This window comes from Phyllosticta citribraziliensis (genome assembly GCF_038025025.1).
Source record: "Phyllosticta citribraziliensis strain CPC 17464 chromosome Unknown J3D65scaffold_9, whole genome shotgun sequence".
Taxonomy (NCBI): domain Eukaryota; kingdom Fungi; phylum Ascomycota; class Dothideomycetes; order Botryosphaeriales; family Phyllostictaceae; genus Phyllosticta; species Phyllosticta citribraziliensis.
Window position 1 is genome coordinate 1,403,492 of NW_027117346.1, and position 15,435 is coordinate 1,418,926.

Here is a 15,435-nt window from a genome sequence, read left to right on the forward strand (position 1 = left end):
AGCTTGGGGATGCTCCTCGTGACAATCCCTCGAAGAATTTGAGGAACTTGACTACTCCCGAGCACTCTGGTATTCTGGAGCTTGAACACCCCGCCTGTAGTCCATCTGCTCATCTACTTTTCGACAAATGCGCCACGAATCTTGTTACTGAGTCTTGGCCCACTGAGATCTGTAACGTGAGCAACGAATGCAGCAGAGAATGGCGAATGGCACGAACGACAAAGTAAAGCAAGGGAGAAAATTGAGGGGAGATTGAGAAATCTTTTTGTTACCACGACTATTGTTTGCTGAGGACTTCAAAGCAAGCCCTCACTCAACAGCCCCGGAAAAGGAAAAGCAAATGAGGAGAGTCAATCCATCACCATTGGACTAGTGTCCGCTGCCAATGAACCAAGCAATCAGATGATCGTTCAAGCCGACTTTATGCCATCATGCCCACCATTGCAAGCTGGTGGGCCATTGACTATTGCCGTCCAACTATTCCGCTTCCATGTCGTCATCGTCGGACTCAGCCGGCTGGCCAGCCTCCAGAATCTTCTGCCGAAGAGCCAGAGAACTGTCCTTGTGGTGACTGACCGGCTCGAAGAAACCGTCAGTCGTTCCGAAAGTGGTGGTGGTCCAGTCCTGCAAAGCGACGGGCTCCTCGTCGATGGGGAGGTAGTCGGCTCCGGTGGCGAAGATGTCAGTCAGTCCTGCAGTGTTGTTGCCCATGCCCTGGAACGCGACAGGCTGTTCACCGACGGAGAAATCGTTGGCTCCAATGCCGGGGAGCTGCATGTCGAGAGGATAGGCGTTGGCTCCAATGCCGGGGAGCTGCATGTCGAGAGAATAGGCGTTGGCTCCAATGCCAGGGAGCTGCATGTCGAGAGGATAGACGCTGTCCAAGAGGAACTGCTCTGCGAGAGAAGTCTTGGCACCAGGAAGGAGATTGGCTTCAGTAGCGGGGTGGCCGAGGTCGAGAATCACGGGGTCGGACACGTAGGGACGACTGAGCAATTCGTCCAGGCGATTGCGCTTGTTCTCGTTGACCTCGCCTCCAGCAGAGCCATCATTCATCTCCTCTGCCATGCCCTGCATTCCCTGATGCTCGGCAGGCTTCATCTCGTTCGCGTCCTCCAAGGCTTTGGCAGCGAGCTTCTCGTTGCGCTTGAGCATCTGGCGCTGCCTCTTGGCATTCTTCCTCAACTTCTTCGCATTGGCCGTGCTCTGCATGTTGACCTCTCCGTCACCATCCGAATCATCGTCGGTCAACTTGGGATCCTTCGTCTGCTGGCGCTTGTCGCGCATGGACGCCTTGGAATCCTTGCCTTCGCGACGCAGCGACTTGAAGTAGTCCGCCATGATGTCGTCCTTGGAAGGAGCGTTGGCGAAAGGGGGAGGAATCGGCATCGAGTCGTCAACGGGAGGAATGTCAGTTCCGAAGAGGGAGCTGCGACGGGGCAGAGTGAAGAAGTCGTCATCACGGTGAGGCTCGACCGGCAAGTCAGAGTTGGGCTGCCATTTGACCAGAGTGTAGTGGACGAGGCTGAGGTGTTCGTGAATGAAGCGGTTCCAGAGGCGGCGCGTAGGTGGAACGGGGTCGGAGAGCATGGTTTCACCGGTGCCGATGTGGACGGAGAGGATCTTGGGGTGAGGGTACATGTCTTTGTAGTCGGTATCAAAGTAGAGCTTGACGCGCTTCAGGTCGCTCGGAAGTTCCGTCTTGTACGGAGGGAAATCGTGAAGGAGGTAGTTGCGGACAGGGGAGCTAGAGGGCGTCTTGGGCGCAATCGTCGAGGGCCAGTAGCGAAGGTCGAAACTCTCCTTGGGCAGAGAATCGAATCGGTTGCCGGTGCTAGTCATCGTCGCGTTTTGCTCCATCGTGTTGTATTGAGACTGTCGAGTTTGCCTTGTCTGGCGGTTGGCCATGGCTCCGAGCACACTCTGCTTGTTGTAGTTGTTGTTGGTGTTGTCGGGACGGACCAAAGAGAAATTGAAGGTGGGACAAGATGCTGAGGTACGCCGGAATGGTCTGGCTCGGCAGGCTAGGGAGAGCACATGGCGGCGTGGTTCGACGACACAATGAGAACAGATGATTTGAAAAACAAAAAGAAGCCTTAGCATAGAGGCATAAAAGCTACTTACATCAAAGACCCATGAACGAAGATGTACCTGGTAGCTGGATCAAGGCAGAAGGCTTACTATTCGTGCTTGTGAATGAATGGCTGGTCCAGTCGTACCTCCATGACCAAATCTCTACTACCCTCGCCATTGGGCAGCATGCTCAAAGAAAGAAGTCTTGCCGAAACAGGAAACGATTTCGTCAACCGCCATTCTGTAGTACATCTTGCTGGGGCTGGAGACTGCCTGGTCAATGGCTATCCGCCATTCTGCAATCCATCTTGCTGGGGCTGGTGACTGTCTGGTCAATGGCCATTCCACAATCCAGCTGGGCCATGCAATCGTTTTGGCTGTCCATGGCCACATCTTCACCGTCAGCACCATCGTCTCCGAGGTCACCCATCATTACGTCGGGCTTGGGGTCGTGCTTCTGCTTGGTCCTTGATCTCCTCAGCCTGGTCTTTTCGACGCGGCCATTGTTGACTTTGCCACCACGGACCTCCTGTTTCTTCTCGTCGTCACTTTGTCGATCTCTCTTGCGCAACCTCTTGGTCCACTTCGTGTAGGCTGGTGAAGTCTTGAAACGAGACGCAATCTCGGAGTCGCTGATGCTAAGGGCTGCGGCATGAGTGGCGAGGGAATCCACGGCCTTGTTGTCGTTGGCATGAGTCTCGGCTTGGCCCAAGTACATGTGTCGGGAACTCTCTGAGAGTGGCGGCTTGATTACGCCGAAGGTTTGGCACACTTGATCGATCCAGTCAAGGGTGAATTTTCCCAAGTTTATTCGTGATATTGGAATGTGAGTCGAGACAATCATCTGGCCAGTCTTGACATAGACGGCAGTCAACCTCGATTGGCGGCCCTTGGCCTTTTTGCTCGCAGGGATGTGCTGTCCATCCAAGAAGTAGCGTACTAGCCCGGCGAGGTCTCCAGGTGTGGAGCGTGCGACAACTGGGACGATAGGCTGCTCTCCATTGAAGTTCACGACGGGGGCTTCTGTGGCGCTGACGATGGGGAATGACGAGAAACTTCCGGTGACCTTGCTTGAAGAAGGAGATGGAACGATGAAGGCAGAGGCGGCGCCTCTATCGATAGCCATGTTGTCGTCCTCCATGACCGAGAATGGCTACTTGGCTGGCGCGTGTAAAGGCGTAAGTTGGTGGATTTGGTGGTGAACGGAGGGTAGAGGCGCCCGAGCCCTAAATTGTGAAAATTGTTGATGTCCAGAAAGCAGTCGAGCCGAGTTATTCCGGAGGCGCGCGTGAATGCTTTTGGGTTTGGCACCAACACATCAACACATGGCCGTCACCTGTCTCTGCGTGTGATCAGTTTCTTGTTCACATCCCAATGACAGCTGGATAATCTGAAAATAGAGGGGGCTTCGGTGTATTTGTATCTGTCAAGATTGCGGTTTTGCCCACTGGCATTCAACCATTTTTTTCTTATTAGCGTCGAACACCGATCCTTGGTCACAACCAGAGGCGGCCGCTAGCTTAGGCAACAAACAGGGGATTCTGGATAGCCTCGTTCCGGTCAAGATTGTTCCAAGCTCTTCGATATTCTGGAAAATTTCACGCGCTCCATCCCTGGACTCAAGGAGAGACGTGAGAACATGAAAAGCCGACGACGCGCAGATGAATGAATGGAAGAAATGAAAAGGTATTGCCAATCAAGAGTCCAGCAGTGGTTGGTATGCCCAAACAGGTTCGACTGTGTCAAAAGTGGTGGAAAGATCGGGCTTTGGCTCGCAACGGATGGTTCTCGTTCTCCTTTGTGTTCCATGGACGGCGTTGTTGAGTTGAGCACATAGCTCCAAGAGAACCATGGAATTTTTGTTCCGCTCTGGAGTCGGCCTCCCTGCTCCTCATTCTGCGCACCTTCAGACCTTCAGGCGTATTTGAAGCCAACTAGAGAGCCGTTCTGTGGGGGTCTTCCGATGAGGCGATTCAACCAGCATCTGTGCCATCATTTCTGCGCCATTCTGACAACAATGATGTCCATCTCAGCAAACGAGGTGGATTCTGGTAGAATGACCTGGACGGCGATATGAGTCGGCTCTTCTCACAGAGTCCGGTCGGCGGTTGAGGTGAGAGGATGAGGTTCAGATGGCGGAGGGTCGGCAAGAGAAAGGCCGGACCCGGGCCAAGACGGACGTCCAGGTTGGGCGGTGACGGCCGCGCGGATCTCCAGCCTGTCCTCTACTCTGCACGGGCGCACTCTCACAACGATCCCTCAACAATAAAACCGTCCGCGCCGCCTCACGCGTCTCTCCGTTCTCTTCATCCTCGCGCCCGTCCATCTGCCCAGGTCACAGCCTCTTCGTCAAAATGGTCAACCCTCAGATGTAAGTCTGCCGTTTGGCGCCGTCGGGATTTCGAGATAGCGTGCTAACCCGTCTTGCGACAGAACCAACCTCGCCATCATCTTGTACGTGTTTGGTCCGGCTCTGCGCTAGAACATCTCTGACTTCTTTCAGGGTGATGATGCAGGTTTCCAAAAAGATTCCCTTTGAGGACCCCAATGTCCTTAACGGCATCCGCGCCCTCTACATCGTGTCGAACCTGATAATCGCCGGCGTTTACCTTTACGTCAAGATGCAAATCGACAAGAAGAAGGGTGCGTCCCCCACCTTTGCGCACGGTTGGCTCGGTACTGACCAAAACCAGACATGAACGTCCTCAAGTACGTCGAGCCCGCGCCCCCGGGCAGCGGCGAGGAGCCCAAGGCCGTGACGACGACTGTCCACGCATACGACTTGCAACAATTGAAGCAGCTGTGGAAGGCGCAGCTGATGGGCGTTGGCATGATGGGCGTCATGCACGTGTACTTCAAGTACACCAACCCTCTGCTCATCCAGTCCATCATCCCCGTCAAGGGCGCGTTTGAGGGTAACCTCGTCAAGATTCACCTCCTCGGCCAGCCCGCTGTCGGCGACCTCAAGCGCCCCTGGAAGGCCGGCGGCGGCCTCATGGGTGCCATGTCTGGCGGTGACATCAAGACGGACAAGAAGAGCATTGAGCAGGCCGAGAGGGCTGGCCGTGGCGGCGTCAAGGACGAGTAAGCTTGCTTGCTAGAGAGCGGAGTGAACATTGGGCATTTCGATGGGTGGTGGTGTTTCGTAGAAATTTTGGAGGCTACCTGGACATTTGATGAGTGGAGGATATGAAAAAATAGAGGAAAGTCATTTCGCTCTGCGCGATGTCGCGCCTGTCTCGTCGCAAGAATACATACCATGGTCATGGCAAGTGTTTGCGCCATTTGCTGATCCTTGCCCAGGGTCCAGTGCAGTGACAGGGATGTTGCGCTTCACCTTGAATCCCGTTGCTCGCGCTGTGCTGGTTCGATCTTACTGACGTCTTTTGACAACAACATCTAGTCGCCAGGACCGTCCAATCGCTCCTCGCCAAGATGACCACACTGCCGTAACACACGTTGGCAGCCCGCCGTTCGTGGCCCCAGGCGACTCACACCGGCAGGATGTGCCCTCTAAGACTGGCCAGAGCTTGATATTGTCTCGTCAGCCACGATCAGCATGTCCGCCTCGATATCGCCACCTTACGATTTCTCCATGCGCGGGAAGGGGTCGCGCGCCATGTCGTTGCGACAAGACGTTGGTGCACTGTACGGCATTCCAACCTTGCTCTGCTGCTCATCGATTGCTTCTGGCCTCGATCCATGATGTCTATGATCCAATGTGCGCAATGTGGTTTCATTCGCATCCAGCGCGTTAAACGGTGTAGAAAGAGCCGGAACCGTTCCCGGCCCCACGAGCGAGTAATTGGAGGCGTCCGCGGTCCTCCCAGGTTGTGGAGAAAATCTGCTGAACAAGCTGGCTTGGCCTGCGGTAAAGAGGATTTGTATTTGCGCCGTTGGAGAGACATGGAGAAGCTGCAGTTGGTCTGCCTTTCGCTGTCGGCCTCGAGAAGGGGCTGTGAGCCAAGGCGGCCAACTGGCACTGGATCTCTCGAAATGAACGCATGGACCGTTCGCCGTGCTTTCGAAATCCACCAGCAGGAATTTGGAAGCTCTGGGTTAGCTTTTGGGCCCAGAACAGATGATGGGAGTATTCTTCTTGCCTGGTCATATCTGGCTCGCAACAGTTGGCCCACTCTCTCCAAGACAGCAAGGGCTAGGAACCACCGGTCAGTATTTTGAATGGGTGCGGATGGAGCTTTGGATGCGAAGGAAAAGCTTCACAGTGGTTTCGTTGACATGGTTTTCCGACCCATTGATCGGTTCCGGCGGACAACAGACAGGCACGGCACCCACCCACCCGTGACTGGAGAGAGAGACCGCCGCGACAGGAGAGGACTGTCTACACCCACCATATGGCAACACATCAGCAGCACCAACAGCAAAAGAATTCAACTCCGATGAACACTTTGAGGAGCTAGATGAGCAGGTGTCCGTAACTAACGGACACTGCCGCGACTAGAAGCGACTGCATTGACACATCTTATTCAAGCACATGCGAGTACCTGGCCATGGCAAAAGTCTTTTCGACATCTCCAAATCCAGTAGCAAGGACATGCACTCATCTTTGCCGTGTTTGGCCTGATTGAACCATCCAGAACATTTGTGTTTTCTCTAACTTCGTAGTTCCTCAACGACAGCCCTATTTCCCGTGTCCTCCTCACCCTGCCATACAGTACCTCATTGAACGCAACATTTGGACGCATCCTCCTCTTTGATATCACTTGCTTCGACCGTCTCTACGACCATTTCCTCCACTCCACCAACGACACTGTCCTGGTGCTCCCCGTCCTCTGCAAACTCAAACACCGCGTATCCCCCCTTCGCCAAAACTCTGACCGCCAATCCCACCCCGTCGTCCCTGCACTGCCTCTCCGCCACCTCATCCGCAGACAACTTGCGTTGCGCTGGCGCAAGGAGCTGCTCTGGGTCTTCGCTCGGGAAGAGACTGAGGAGAAGCCGGCCGATCATGTCGTCGTCAGCCAGAGCCAACTCGGTGACAGCAGAAACGTTGATGCTTGACGATGGGGGTGCTCCGGGGGTGTCAGAATCGGACGTGGGAATTTTGAGGCCGTCGATGCTGTCAGATCTGTAATGCGGCGACGGCGACGGCGCGGCGGAGCGCACGCTGCGCTGTGAGGTGGACATGGCGCTGGTACGTGGGGTTTGTTTTGCGCGTTGGAGTATTCGGCGTCGCAAGAGGCGTAGCACGCGTTGGCTTGGGTTGGATGTTGATGGACAAGATAGCGAATCTCAAGCGGGACAGGGTATACGTTTTCGTTGGAACCAGAGGCGTGGAGCAGAGTATCGGAAAGCTTCGCGCGTTGTAAATTCGCTTGGAGGCTTTGCCGATTTTTGAGGCAGTCTTGTGGTATCGCCGGATGATTTTCGCCGGATGATTCGTCGCGGTAAAGACAGATGGGAGACCTTGAAGTCGTGGCGCGACGGCGGGCAGATTCTATCTTTCTTGGTGAGCAGTGCGAAAACAGGTCAAGAGGAAGCGCATCATTTACCTCGCGCTGTACTTGAGAAGTGTTGGTTGGTCGAGAGGTCTGTTGGTCAAGGTTCAAAGCGCCATGGAGGTGGACATGCGCGGACGACCAAAACACGTCTCTATCATCGATGGTGGAAACGAGGAAAACCTAATGTTGCGATGTGTGGGCGAGCAAATTGTAGAAAGACGGTGGTGCTGGCAAACACTGGAAGTCTGCTCTGACAACTTCCGGCAGATTCGCTTCGACTACACCGATGTGGCCATGCATTTAGAGCACCATCTAGAAGCAAAACTTTTGGCGCACAGTATTCCCTCGCCCATTTTACAATCAAATCACGCAGCATGAGTCAAGTTAAGTAAGACCGTGAGGTCGATTGATTCCCAAGTCTAATTCCCAAGAGACCATCAACTTCAGGCTCCCATTTTTGAGCCATATGCATCCCCTTCAGAAGAATTGTTTTGACCCCCGCAGGCTACCGTATGTCCTGCAAAAGCGCACGTTTTGTCTCCAGAAGCAATCAGTCGAGCTCCATATCCGACAGAGCAGACCACCAAGAGACTTTTGATCCAACGGCAGACAACCACGCACTAGTCGTAGTAATCTTCGATGAGGGCAATGTAGTCGATGTTGTCGAGGTCCTCTTCGTCGTCGTCTTCGGCCTTGATGTCGTCGTCTTCGGTCTTGTCCAGAGGAGAGTGGGCCTTGGTGCGGACCGGGGTGACGGGCTCCTCGTAGAACGGGTCGCGGGGGCCTCCAGTAGCGGCGCTCATGACCTCGAAGGCAGTGCCGGCGTAGAGCGGGCCCTGCGAGCGTTCACCAGCGGTCGCACCGTTGGACAGCAGACGCTTCGCAGGAGACTCGTCCTGCATGGGAGTGTCTTCGGCGACGGGGCGGAAGCCGATGTCGTCGAGGACGCGCTTCCTCTTCTTCTCGGTGTTGGCAGGGGTGGAAGAAGCAGAGGCGTTGCCCTTGCCCTTGGCTTTCTTGTCCGGGGTGACGGGGATGCCAGCGTTCTTCTTGGCGGATTTGGTGAGCTTTCCGGCCTCGGCAACCATGTTGTTGATGTTGTTGGCGTGATTTCCGTCATTGCCTGAAGGAATCTTGCCGGCCGCGACGTCGGTCTTGAGCTTGTCCATGTGACGGCTGACGGCTTTGCCAGTGAGGCTGTCTGCAAGCCAAAAGGTCAGTGCAAAGCCAGGAAGACGAAGCTTGGGATACTCGCCGGCTACGCCCATCGCGACGAGGTCGCTAGCAATCGCTCCCCAAGGAATGGGCTTCTCATAGTGATTGAATAGAGCTATCAGAAGCTGCGACTTGTCAGTGACCCCATAGCGCGCGCAGGATGTTCAGACAAACCTTCTGGTCGACCTGGGCAGTCCAGGCGACCATGGTGGGCAGCTTCAACGTTCCTGGAAGATGGGCGAGTCAGTTTGACATCGCCAGAAGGCAGAGCTTGAGGAATATTCGTTTGCTTGTCCCATCCGCAGTGCGAGTTGAACAAGGAGGCGGGGAAGGGTACTGACAGGCTTGGTTCAAGGGTTGAGAAGCGAGGAGCGGTGAAGATGAAGAAGGGCGGAGTTGTGGCCAGCTCTGGAACTCTTTTTGTTGTGGGGATTTTTTGCACGGCGTCGTGAGGCGGGTGCTCGCGGCGCGGTGCCTACCAAGTATTCCCGGGTGATGATATTGTCACAACTGGCTCTAGAAACTCCAGGACAATCAAGACGGAACAGAGAGATCGTGGCGCTTGTCAAGACTGGGACTATTTCTGTCTTGGGTGCTCTTAATACACGTATCTGGCGTCTTTGGCACATTCACCCCAGGATCCCAATTGTTGTGGTGGTGGCTGGTGACTGCGTCGAGGGAGCACTTTGAGGTGTCAACCGACACTTAAATACTTGGGGGCTTTGCCAGTCCTGTTCCGCTTTGCGGGCGCTCCGACTTTTGGTCAGAAAATTCGCCTTGGTTTCTTTTTGTTGTGGGATTTTTTGGTGCGATCCCGTGAGGCGGGTGCTCTCGGCGCGGCGACGATCTCGCATCACCGGATGAGGATTGTATCCAGGGAGCATTCACGATGTCTGCAATCTTTGGGTTTTGCCAGTCTGGTCTTGCGAGTCGGTACTTATAGCGAGGTTTCTACTCTGTACTCCCAGGTAAAGTCATTCTTGCAACTGCCTCCAGCAACTCCAAGACAGAACAGATTGCGTTGTCTGTCAAAGCCGCGGCGGATTTTGTTTCGAGACAAGTGGCACGTATAGGGTACCTCAGGCAAACTCACCACGGGATCCATTGTTGAGTGCGTCCAGGGGGCATTCGTTCTGGTGGCAACATTGGAATCTTTCACTTTTGACTTTTCCAGTCCAATCCAACAAGGCGGGAGCTCGCGCCGCACGTATGGTTCCTACCCCTTCTTGAGGGTGTGCCTGGTGTGCTTCGATGAGGCGGGCGCTTGCGCGCACGCCTACCTGCCGCCGCATAGTAGAATAAACAGAGTGCAGAGGGTGACTGGGAAAAGGAAAAGAGAAAAGACCAAAAGAAGGAAAAAAGACGGAGACGAAAAAACTACCTCTTGACACTACGGCTGCATTCAGGAAGCATTCATCTGCTACCATCAGTCACGCTGATCGGGCATTCATCCGCTGCGAAAGCTACGCCTTGGAGGCTGTCGTTTGGTGCGAAACCTACATCCAGCGAACATTGTCTCCAAGATGTCTGTCCCAAATTTTTCTGTTTGCGCAGGCGCCTTGTACCGCCGCTGCTGCCGTTGCCAGCAGCGTGCTCGTCGGGCAGATTGAACATGTCGCAGCGAAGTGGGAAATTCAAGCGGCGACGAAATAATCCTGCAGACGATGAAATGGGAACAATGCGTTTAATATGTACCAGGTATCTCTGTCGTCGAAGCTGCGTCGCGGGATGTCAGAGTAGAGTCGAAGGTCCGTGCGCACTAGCGCGGACGCTGATTGCCCCCTTCCACGTGACCCGCGAACAACACAGCCCCCTTGGGATACCAAAGCCAGAACTATCCCTATAAATCGTATCTCATAAAAGCACTGAAGCCTCCCACATGACAAGGTATATCCCCAGTAGATGAAACATAAAGAAAGGGGGGAATCTCGCGCGCTCTCCTTGCTCCACTTAAACCTTCTCAACCCTGACGTCCTCGGTGGCGACACCCTCGCGCTTGACGCGTGCCAGGTCTGCTGCGTCGTTGAGAGACATGCCCTTGCCGTCGTTGACGTCGTCGATATCTTGGAAGCTGATTTGCGGCTTGAAGCCCTTGCTCTTCCAGGCGCAGCTGACGGTCGAGTACAATTCGTCGACCTGCTCGAGGGAGAGGTTCTTCGTCTCGTAACTGCTGGAGTATTAGTTTATATGACCAAAGAGCTTGAAAAGGGTATACATTCATCATCAGATATACAAACAGTATCGCAAAAATACAGAAGGAACCCCAGATGACTGCTTCGATTAGCGCGGAACAAGTTTATCCAAAGGGGGGCACTCACAAAACACCTTGCTCTGAAGATCTCCATACTCCTCATCTACCATGTAGGGTGTCGCGTAAGCAACTATAACGCGTCAGTAAACGATAATAGAGCATGAAAGAATAACGTACTAGCCCAGTTGAGCAGCCAGTTGGAGGCAGTGGTCATAGAGAGACACTTGGCGCGGACCTTGAGCGAGAAGAGTTCGCCAGTAACGACCCAAGCGACAGGACCCCAGGTAGACGCAAAGAAGAAGATGTAGATGCAGACGAAAGCAATCATGGCCCTCTGTGCCGGCAGGTTGTCGACGGAGGAGACAGTTCCGGTGATGGCGACGATGAACTGACACACGGCCATACCGATGGCACCATAGAACAACAGGTTGCGGCGGCCCATCTTGTCAATGGCAGCAAGACCAGGGAGGGTGGACACGACGTTGACCGAGTTGGTGATGACGGTGATAATGAAGGGGTTGTTGAAGCCGGCGTTTTGGAAGTACGAAGTACCGTAGTAGAACTGCAGAGCATAAGTAACACTTCGACACAGGTAGAGTGTATTTCAACATACGATAAAGTTCACACCAACGAGCTGCTGCAGGGCCTGGAGAGCGCAACCAGTCAACAGACGCTTGCCAATGGTGCCCCTGAAGCACTCGAGGTAGCTAGCGGAGCCGACGCTCATCTCGTAGTGGTGGTTGGCAACAATCTCGTTGAGCTCCTCAACGACGGCTGGGTGGTTGGAGTCGAGGCGGCGCAGCTTCCCCAGAGATTTGGCCGCAGCCTCATGCTTGTCGCGCTTGACCAGGTAGCGGGGTGTCTCAGGGAGGAAGATCAGACCGCCGACGAGGACTATTGCCCACGCGAACTGCACGGCAATCGGGATGCGATAGGATCCAGAGTCGTTGCGGTCCTTGGTTGCGTTGTTGACGATGGCGGCGAGCAGGAGACCAATGGTGATGGCCAACTGGTAAGATCCTACGATAGCGCCTCTGATCCACTTAGGAGCCGTCTCGGACTGGTACATGGGGACTGGTCGAGGTTAGACAGAAAACAAACCGGTCGAGGCAAACTTACTCATGGCAGAAATGAGACCGACACCGTAACCGGCAAAGAAACGGCCAGCAATGAACAGAGGTTGCGAGGTGGAAATGGTCTGATACGTTAGCACAGTCCCCTTGAATAATCAAGTGTACAGTACACACCTGCATAATGACACCAGCGCAGAAGACAATTGTTGTCGAAGCCATAAGACCAATGCGGCGACCGAGGATATCGGCGCAAGGCGAAGCAGTGAGCGCGCCAAGAAACGTTCCGACGGACAAGATGGATACAATCAGGGAGTCCTCGCCCGCAGTGAGAGTGCCGTCAGATTGTGTTGAAAACAACTTGAGCCAATACTTCATGGCCAAAATTCCGGAAACTATTTTCACAATTAGGTCTACCCAGCATCAAGGACTCAAAATGCATACTCGTTCCAGTATCGTACCCATATAATACACCGCCGAAGGCTACAAATAGGCCAATCATAATGGCTGGCCTGGTAACAGTCAGCTTGTGTAGTGGTGGTTGGTGGTGGTGGAACAAGTAACTTACCATGCCGCACCGGGCACGTCCTTTGGCTTTTCGAAACCAAAACCCATAGTGACAGTGTTTCTAAAGTCAAGGAAGGTCCGGGGAAGAGAGGAGGAGTGAGATGCAAACAAAACATGGGGAGGCAGGTCAATTTTAAATCAACGGCAACAGTGGAGAAGAGACTCTAAAGCACAGGCCTTAAGGCGAGTCCATGCAGTCATCCAACACTAGCAGCAGACGTACGTCTGGAGAAAGCGAGCGGGCCCGCGTGATGGTGGGTCGCCATGGTCTGTCGAGAAGGGGGCCCCGTGGAGAGTCTAGCCATCACCGTGTCCGGGGCTGAGGCCCATGCCACCACGGCCGTAGGTACAGCGCACGCGGTGTTTGAAAATACGCAGCTAAGAAATGCAGGTAAAAAGTATGAATTGACGTCAAATAAGCAAAAGTCGTGCTAGCGGCTAAAGACGTCGAAACTACATGTTGCCTACCTTTCACCACTTTCAAATTGTGAACCGCACGACTTCTGACCGCCTGGCTGCCCCAAGCCTCGAATACCCCGGGATGGGGCCTGGGGTATCGGGCCGGGGTACTTACGCTTCTCCCCAGGTTATCTCTCGGGAGCCGAGCGACGTCGCGGCAGCGCCCAAAGAGGCAAGCTTTGGCGTCGTAGAAACGAGGACTGGGGGCCGCCTGACGGCCTGGGCGACGAGAGACGACATGGTGATAGGCTGGACAACGAGCCGGGCCACAATGACCAAGCGCGCGGCATTTGGAAAAGAGGCGTCCCCCGCTGGCTTGGGGAGGTCTTGGGGAGAGGAGCTGACCAGCGCGTTAGTCCCGAGTGAGAGGGTGCTCCGGCGCGATAATGCCGAGTATCGATCGGGCCGCGTCTCTGCGGATGGGTGGCGAGGTGTTGCGGCTGAGGAGCGTTCGTCAGCGGATTCTGGACCGGGCTGGCCGCAAATGGTCCTTTCGAGAAGACGCGGGGATGGCAAACGACGGAGCCTCTGTTGCCGAGAAAGGGGAATACACGACAAGGACCGCTCGGATGGACCGGGGTAATGGTGACGAAGTGATGTTGTTGCTGTTGGTCAAGCGGAGTATTCCGTCGGCCGAGCGCACAAGAAAGACTGCGGAGGAAAAACAGTGGGGATGGAGACGAACCTGGAGAAAAGCGGAACCTCAACAACAACTCCAAGACTCTCGGCAGACGACGCTGATAACACCTCTCGCACGTCATGTTTCTGCACTGGTGTTGCATTCGCTCAACCTCAAACTCTGCCTTTGCCAGGCCACCGTTCCATCTCTTCGCCCCAGAAAATTCTTTCCTGTCCGGCCCATGTCCGCCAAACGCCACATACAAGGCACAGGTACCGCCAGCGACCAATGCCGCCCGTCAGGATGCCCGTATGACTCGGACATTGCAGCCAGAGCGGCCGTTCTCCGGCCTGGGTTGGACAGCGAGTTCGAAGCATGTCTGCGGTTGAGTAAGGAGTGCTCGCCGCACGCAAGTTGAAATCTCAAGAAAGTTGATGAGGTGGCATTGAGTCGTGTCTGTTGACCTTTTCGGTGATAGTACAAGCAAAAGATGATCAAAACGCCTCCCATCGTCCCATCGTCAAAATTCCCAGTACGCCAGAAACCCAAACGCCTTACTCGTCATCTTCCTCGTCAGACTCAATGTCCTGCTCCTCATCCTCCTCCCACAAGTCGACCAACTCCTCCTGGTCGAGAGGCTGGCCCAAACCGACGGCAAGCTTCATGCCCTCTTGACCTTCGACGTCCAAGTTGAGCCATTCAAACTTCAAGTCGGCCTTCTTTTGGGGCATCTCCTCGTTGGTCAGCTTGACGCGGACCTCCCTCAGCTCCAACCCCAATACGTCCGTCTTGGTGTGCGTCGGCTTCTCAAACGCTGAATCCCTCCTCTTCATCGGCCGCATGTTCTTCGTGGCGTCGCCGCTCATATCAATGGCCTCCTCGCTGGGGTCTGACGGCGAGCGAACCTCCTTCTCGACCTCGAGCAGGCCGTTGCCGGCATCGCGGGCAAGGGCATGGGAATACTTGGCGTTGACAACCTCCTGGACGGCGGCAACGAAGTAGACGGGCTTGCGAGACTCGGCAGCCTTGAGCAGCCACTGCTTGGCGCCCTCGCTGGAGACAGCCTTCTCAAAGGCGTCCGTGTTGGACTTGAAGCCACGGACAGCCGCACGCTCCGCCTCGATGCTGCAAAAGCCAACGTCGGCACGCTTGGGGCGCCTCACAAGCAGCTCGCCGCCCAGCGAGCGGGCAAAGTTGCCGCTGGCCGGTGACACGGTTGCAATATCCTTGTACCAGGCAGTTGTGCGTGTGTCGTCGTAGTCGCGGTCGGAGAGAACGCCCTTGGGACGGTGCAAGGTCGGAGCAGCCGGGTTGGTGGGGTCGGTGAGGAGATCGCCCACGACATAGGTTGCAGACGGGAACGGCTTGGGAAGCAGAGCGGGACGCTTGTGAGGGAGAAGGCGGCCGGTGGGAGAGGTGGCCGAGTGGGTGGTAGGAGCCACGCTGGTGTTGACAGCCAGCGGGGTAGCAGCCATTGCACTCATCTTGCCGGTATTGTTGATGGTTGGTTTGGAGGAGAAGGTGGGTGGTTGGTGGACGTCAAAAGAGGATGATGTTTGGTAAGTTGATGGATTGGATGAACGACCGGCCTTGAACAACGGGGTCGACAGTGGTGGACGATGAAGCTTCGTTGTCAGTGGATGATGTATCGCAGAAACGATGAACCTTTCCAAGACTGGGAGGCCACGGTATCTATATAGCGGAGCTGTCCAGCTCAGC

At 54.9% G+C, this 15,435-nt stretch overlaps 6 protein-coding genes across 6 annotated transcripts; 1 reads left to right on the forward strand and 5 right to left on the reverse strand.

Annotated features, from left to right (window-relative positions):
* Positions 1-61: 61 nt before the first annotated feature.
* Positions 62-1,396, reverse strand: J3D65DRAFT_632769 (uncharacterized protein). Its single transcript, XM_066801055.1, has one exon. It carries the CDS (start codon positions 1,387-1,389, stop codon positions 478-480), a length of 912 nt encoding a protein of 303 aa, XP_066653252.1. The 5' UTR covers positions 1,390-1,396; the 3' UTR covers positions 62-477.
* A 666-nt stretch (positions 1,397-2,062) lies between these two features.
* On the reverse strand, positions 2,063-3,424 carry J3D65DRAFT_477187 (uncharacterized protein). Its single transcript, XM_066796552.1, has one exon. The coding sequence runs from the start codon at positions 3,212-3,214 to the stop codon at positions 2,351-2,353; it is 864 nt and encodes a 287-aa protein (XP_066653253.1). The 5' UTR covers positions 3,215-3,424; the 3' UTR covers positions 2,063-2,350.
* Positions 3,425-4,286: 862 nt separating this feature from the next.
* Positions 4,287-5,337, forward strand: J3D65DRAFT_632775 (inorganic phosphate transporter Pho88). The gene is made up of 4 exons (XM_066801056.1): positions 4,287-4,444; positions 4,507-4,527; positions 4,577-4,716; positions 4,767-5,337. The coding sequence occupies exons 1-4, from the start codon at positions 4,428-4,430 to the stop codon at positions 5,159-5,161; spliced, it is 573 nt and encodes a 190-aa protein (XP_066653254.1). The 5' UTR covers positions 4,287-4,427; the 3' UTR covers positions 5,162-5,337.
* Positions 5,338-10,700: 5,363 nt separating this feature from the next.
* On the reverse strand, positions 10,701-12,686 carry J3D65DRAFT_556922 (glucose transporter-like protein; the record flags this gene model as incomplete). Its single annotated transcript, XM_066797285.1, has 9 exons — positions 10,701-10,910; positions 10,966-11,021; positions 11,069-11,131; positions 11,179-11,563; positions 11,615-12,075; positions 12,121-12,199; positions 12,249-12,466; positions 12,516-12,583; positions 12,640-12,686. 9 exons carry the CDS (start codon positions 12,684-12,686, stop codon positions 10,701-10,703), a joined length of 1,587 nt encoding a protein of 528 aa, XP_066653255.1.
* A 304-nt stretch (positions 12,687-12,990) lies between these two features.
* Positions 12,991-14,229, reverse strand: J3D65DRAFT_477432 (uncharacterized protein). The gene has a single exon (XM_066796555.1). It carries the CDS (start codon positions 13,877-13,879, stop codon positions 13,226-13,228), a length of 654 nt encoding a protein of 217 aa, XP_066653256.1. The 5' UTR covers positions 13,880-14,229; the 3' UTR covers positions 12,991-13,225.
* A 167-nt stretch (positions 14,230-14,396) lies between these two features.
* On the reverse strand, positions 14,397-15,435 carry J3D65DRAFT_632786 (uncharacterized protein; the record flags this gene model as incomplete). The annotated part of the gene is made up of 1 exon (XM_066801057.1): positions 14,397-15,435. A coding segment is annotated over exon 1 (416 nt), but the record flags the coding sequence as incomplete, so codon positions are not given.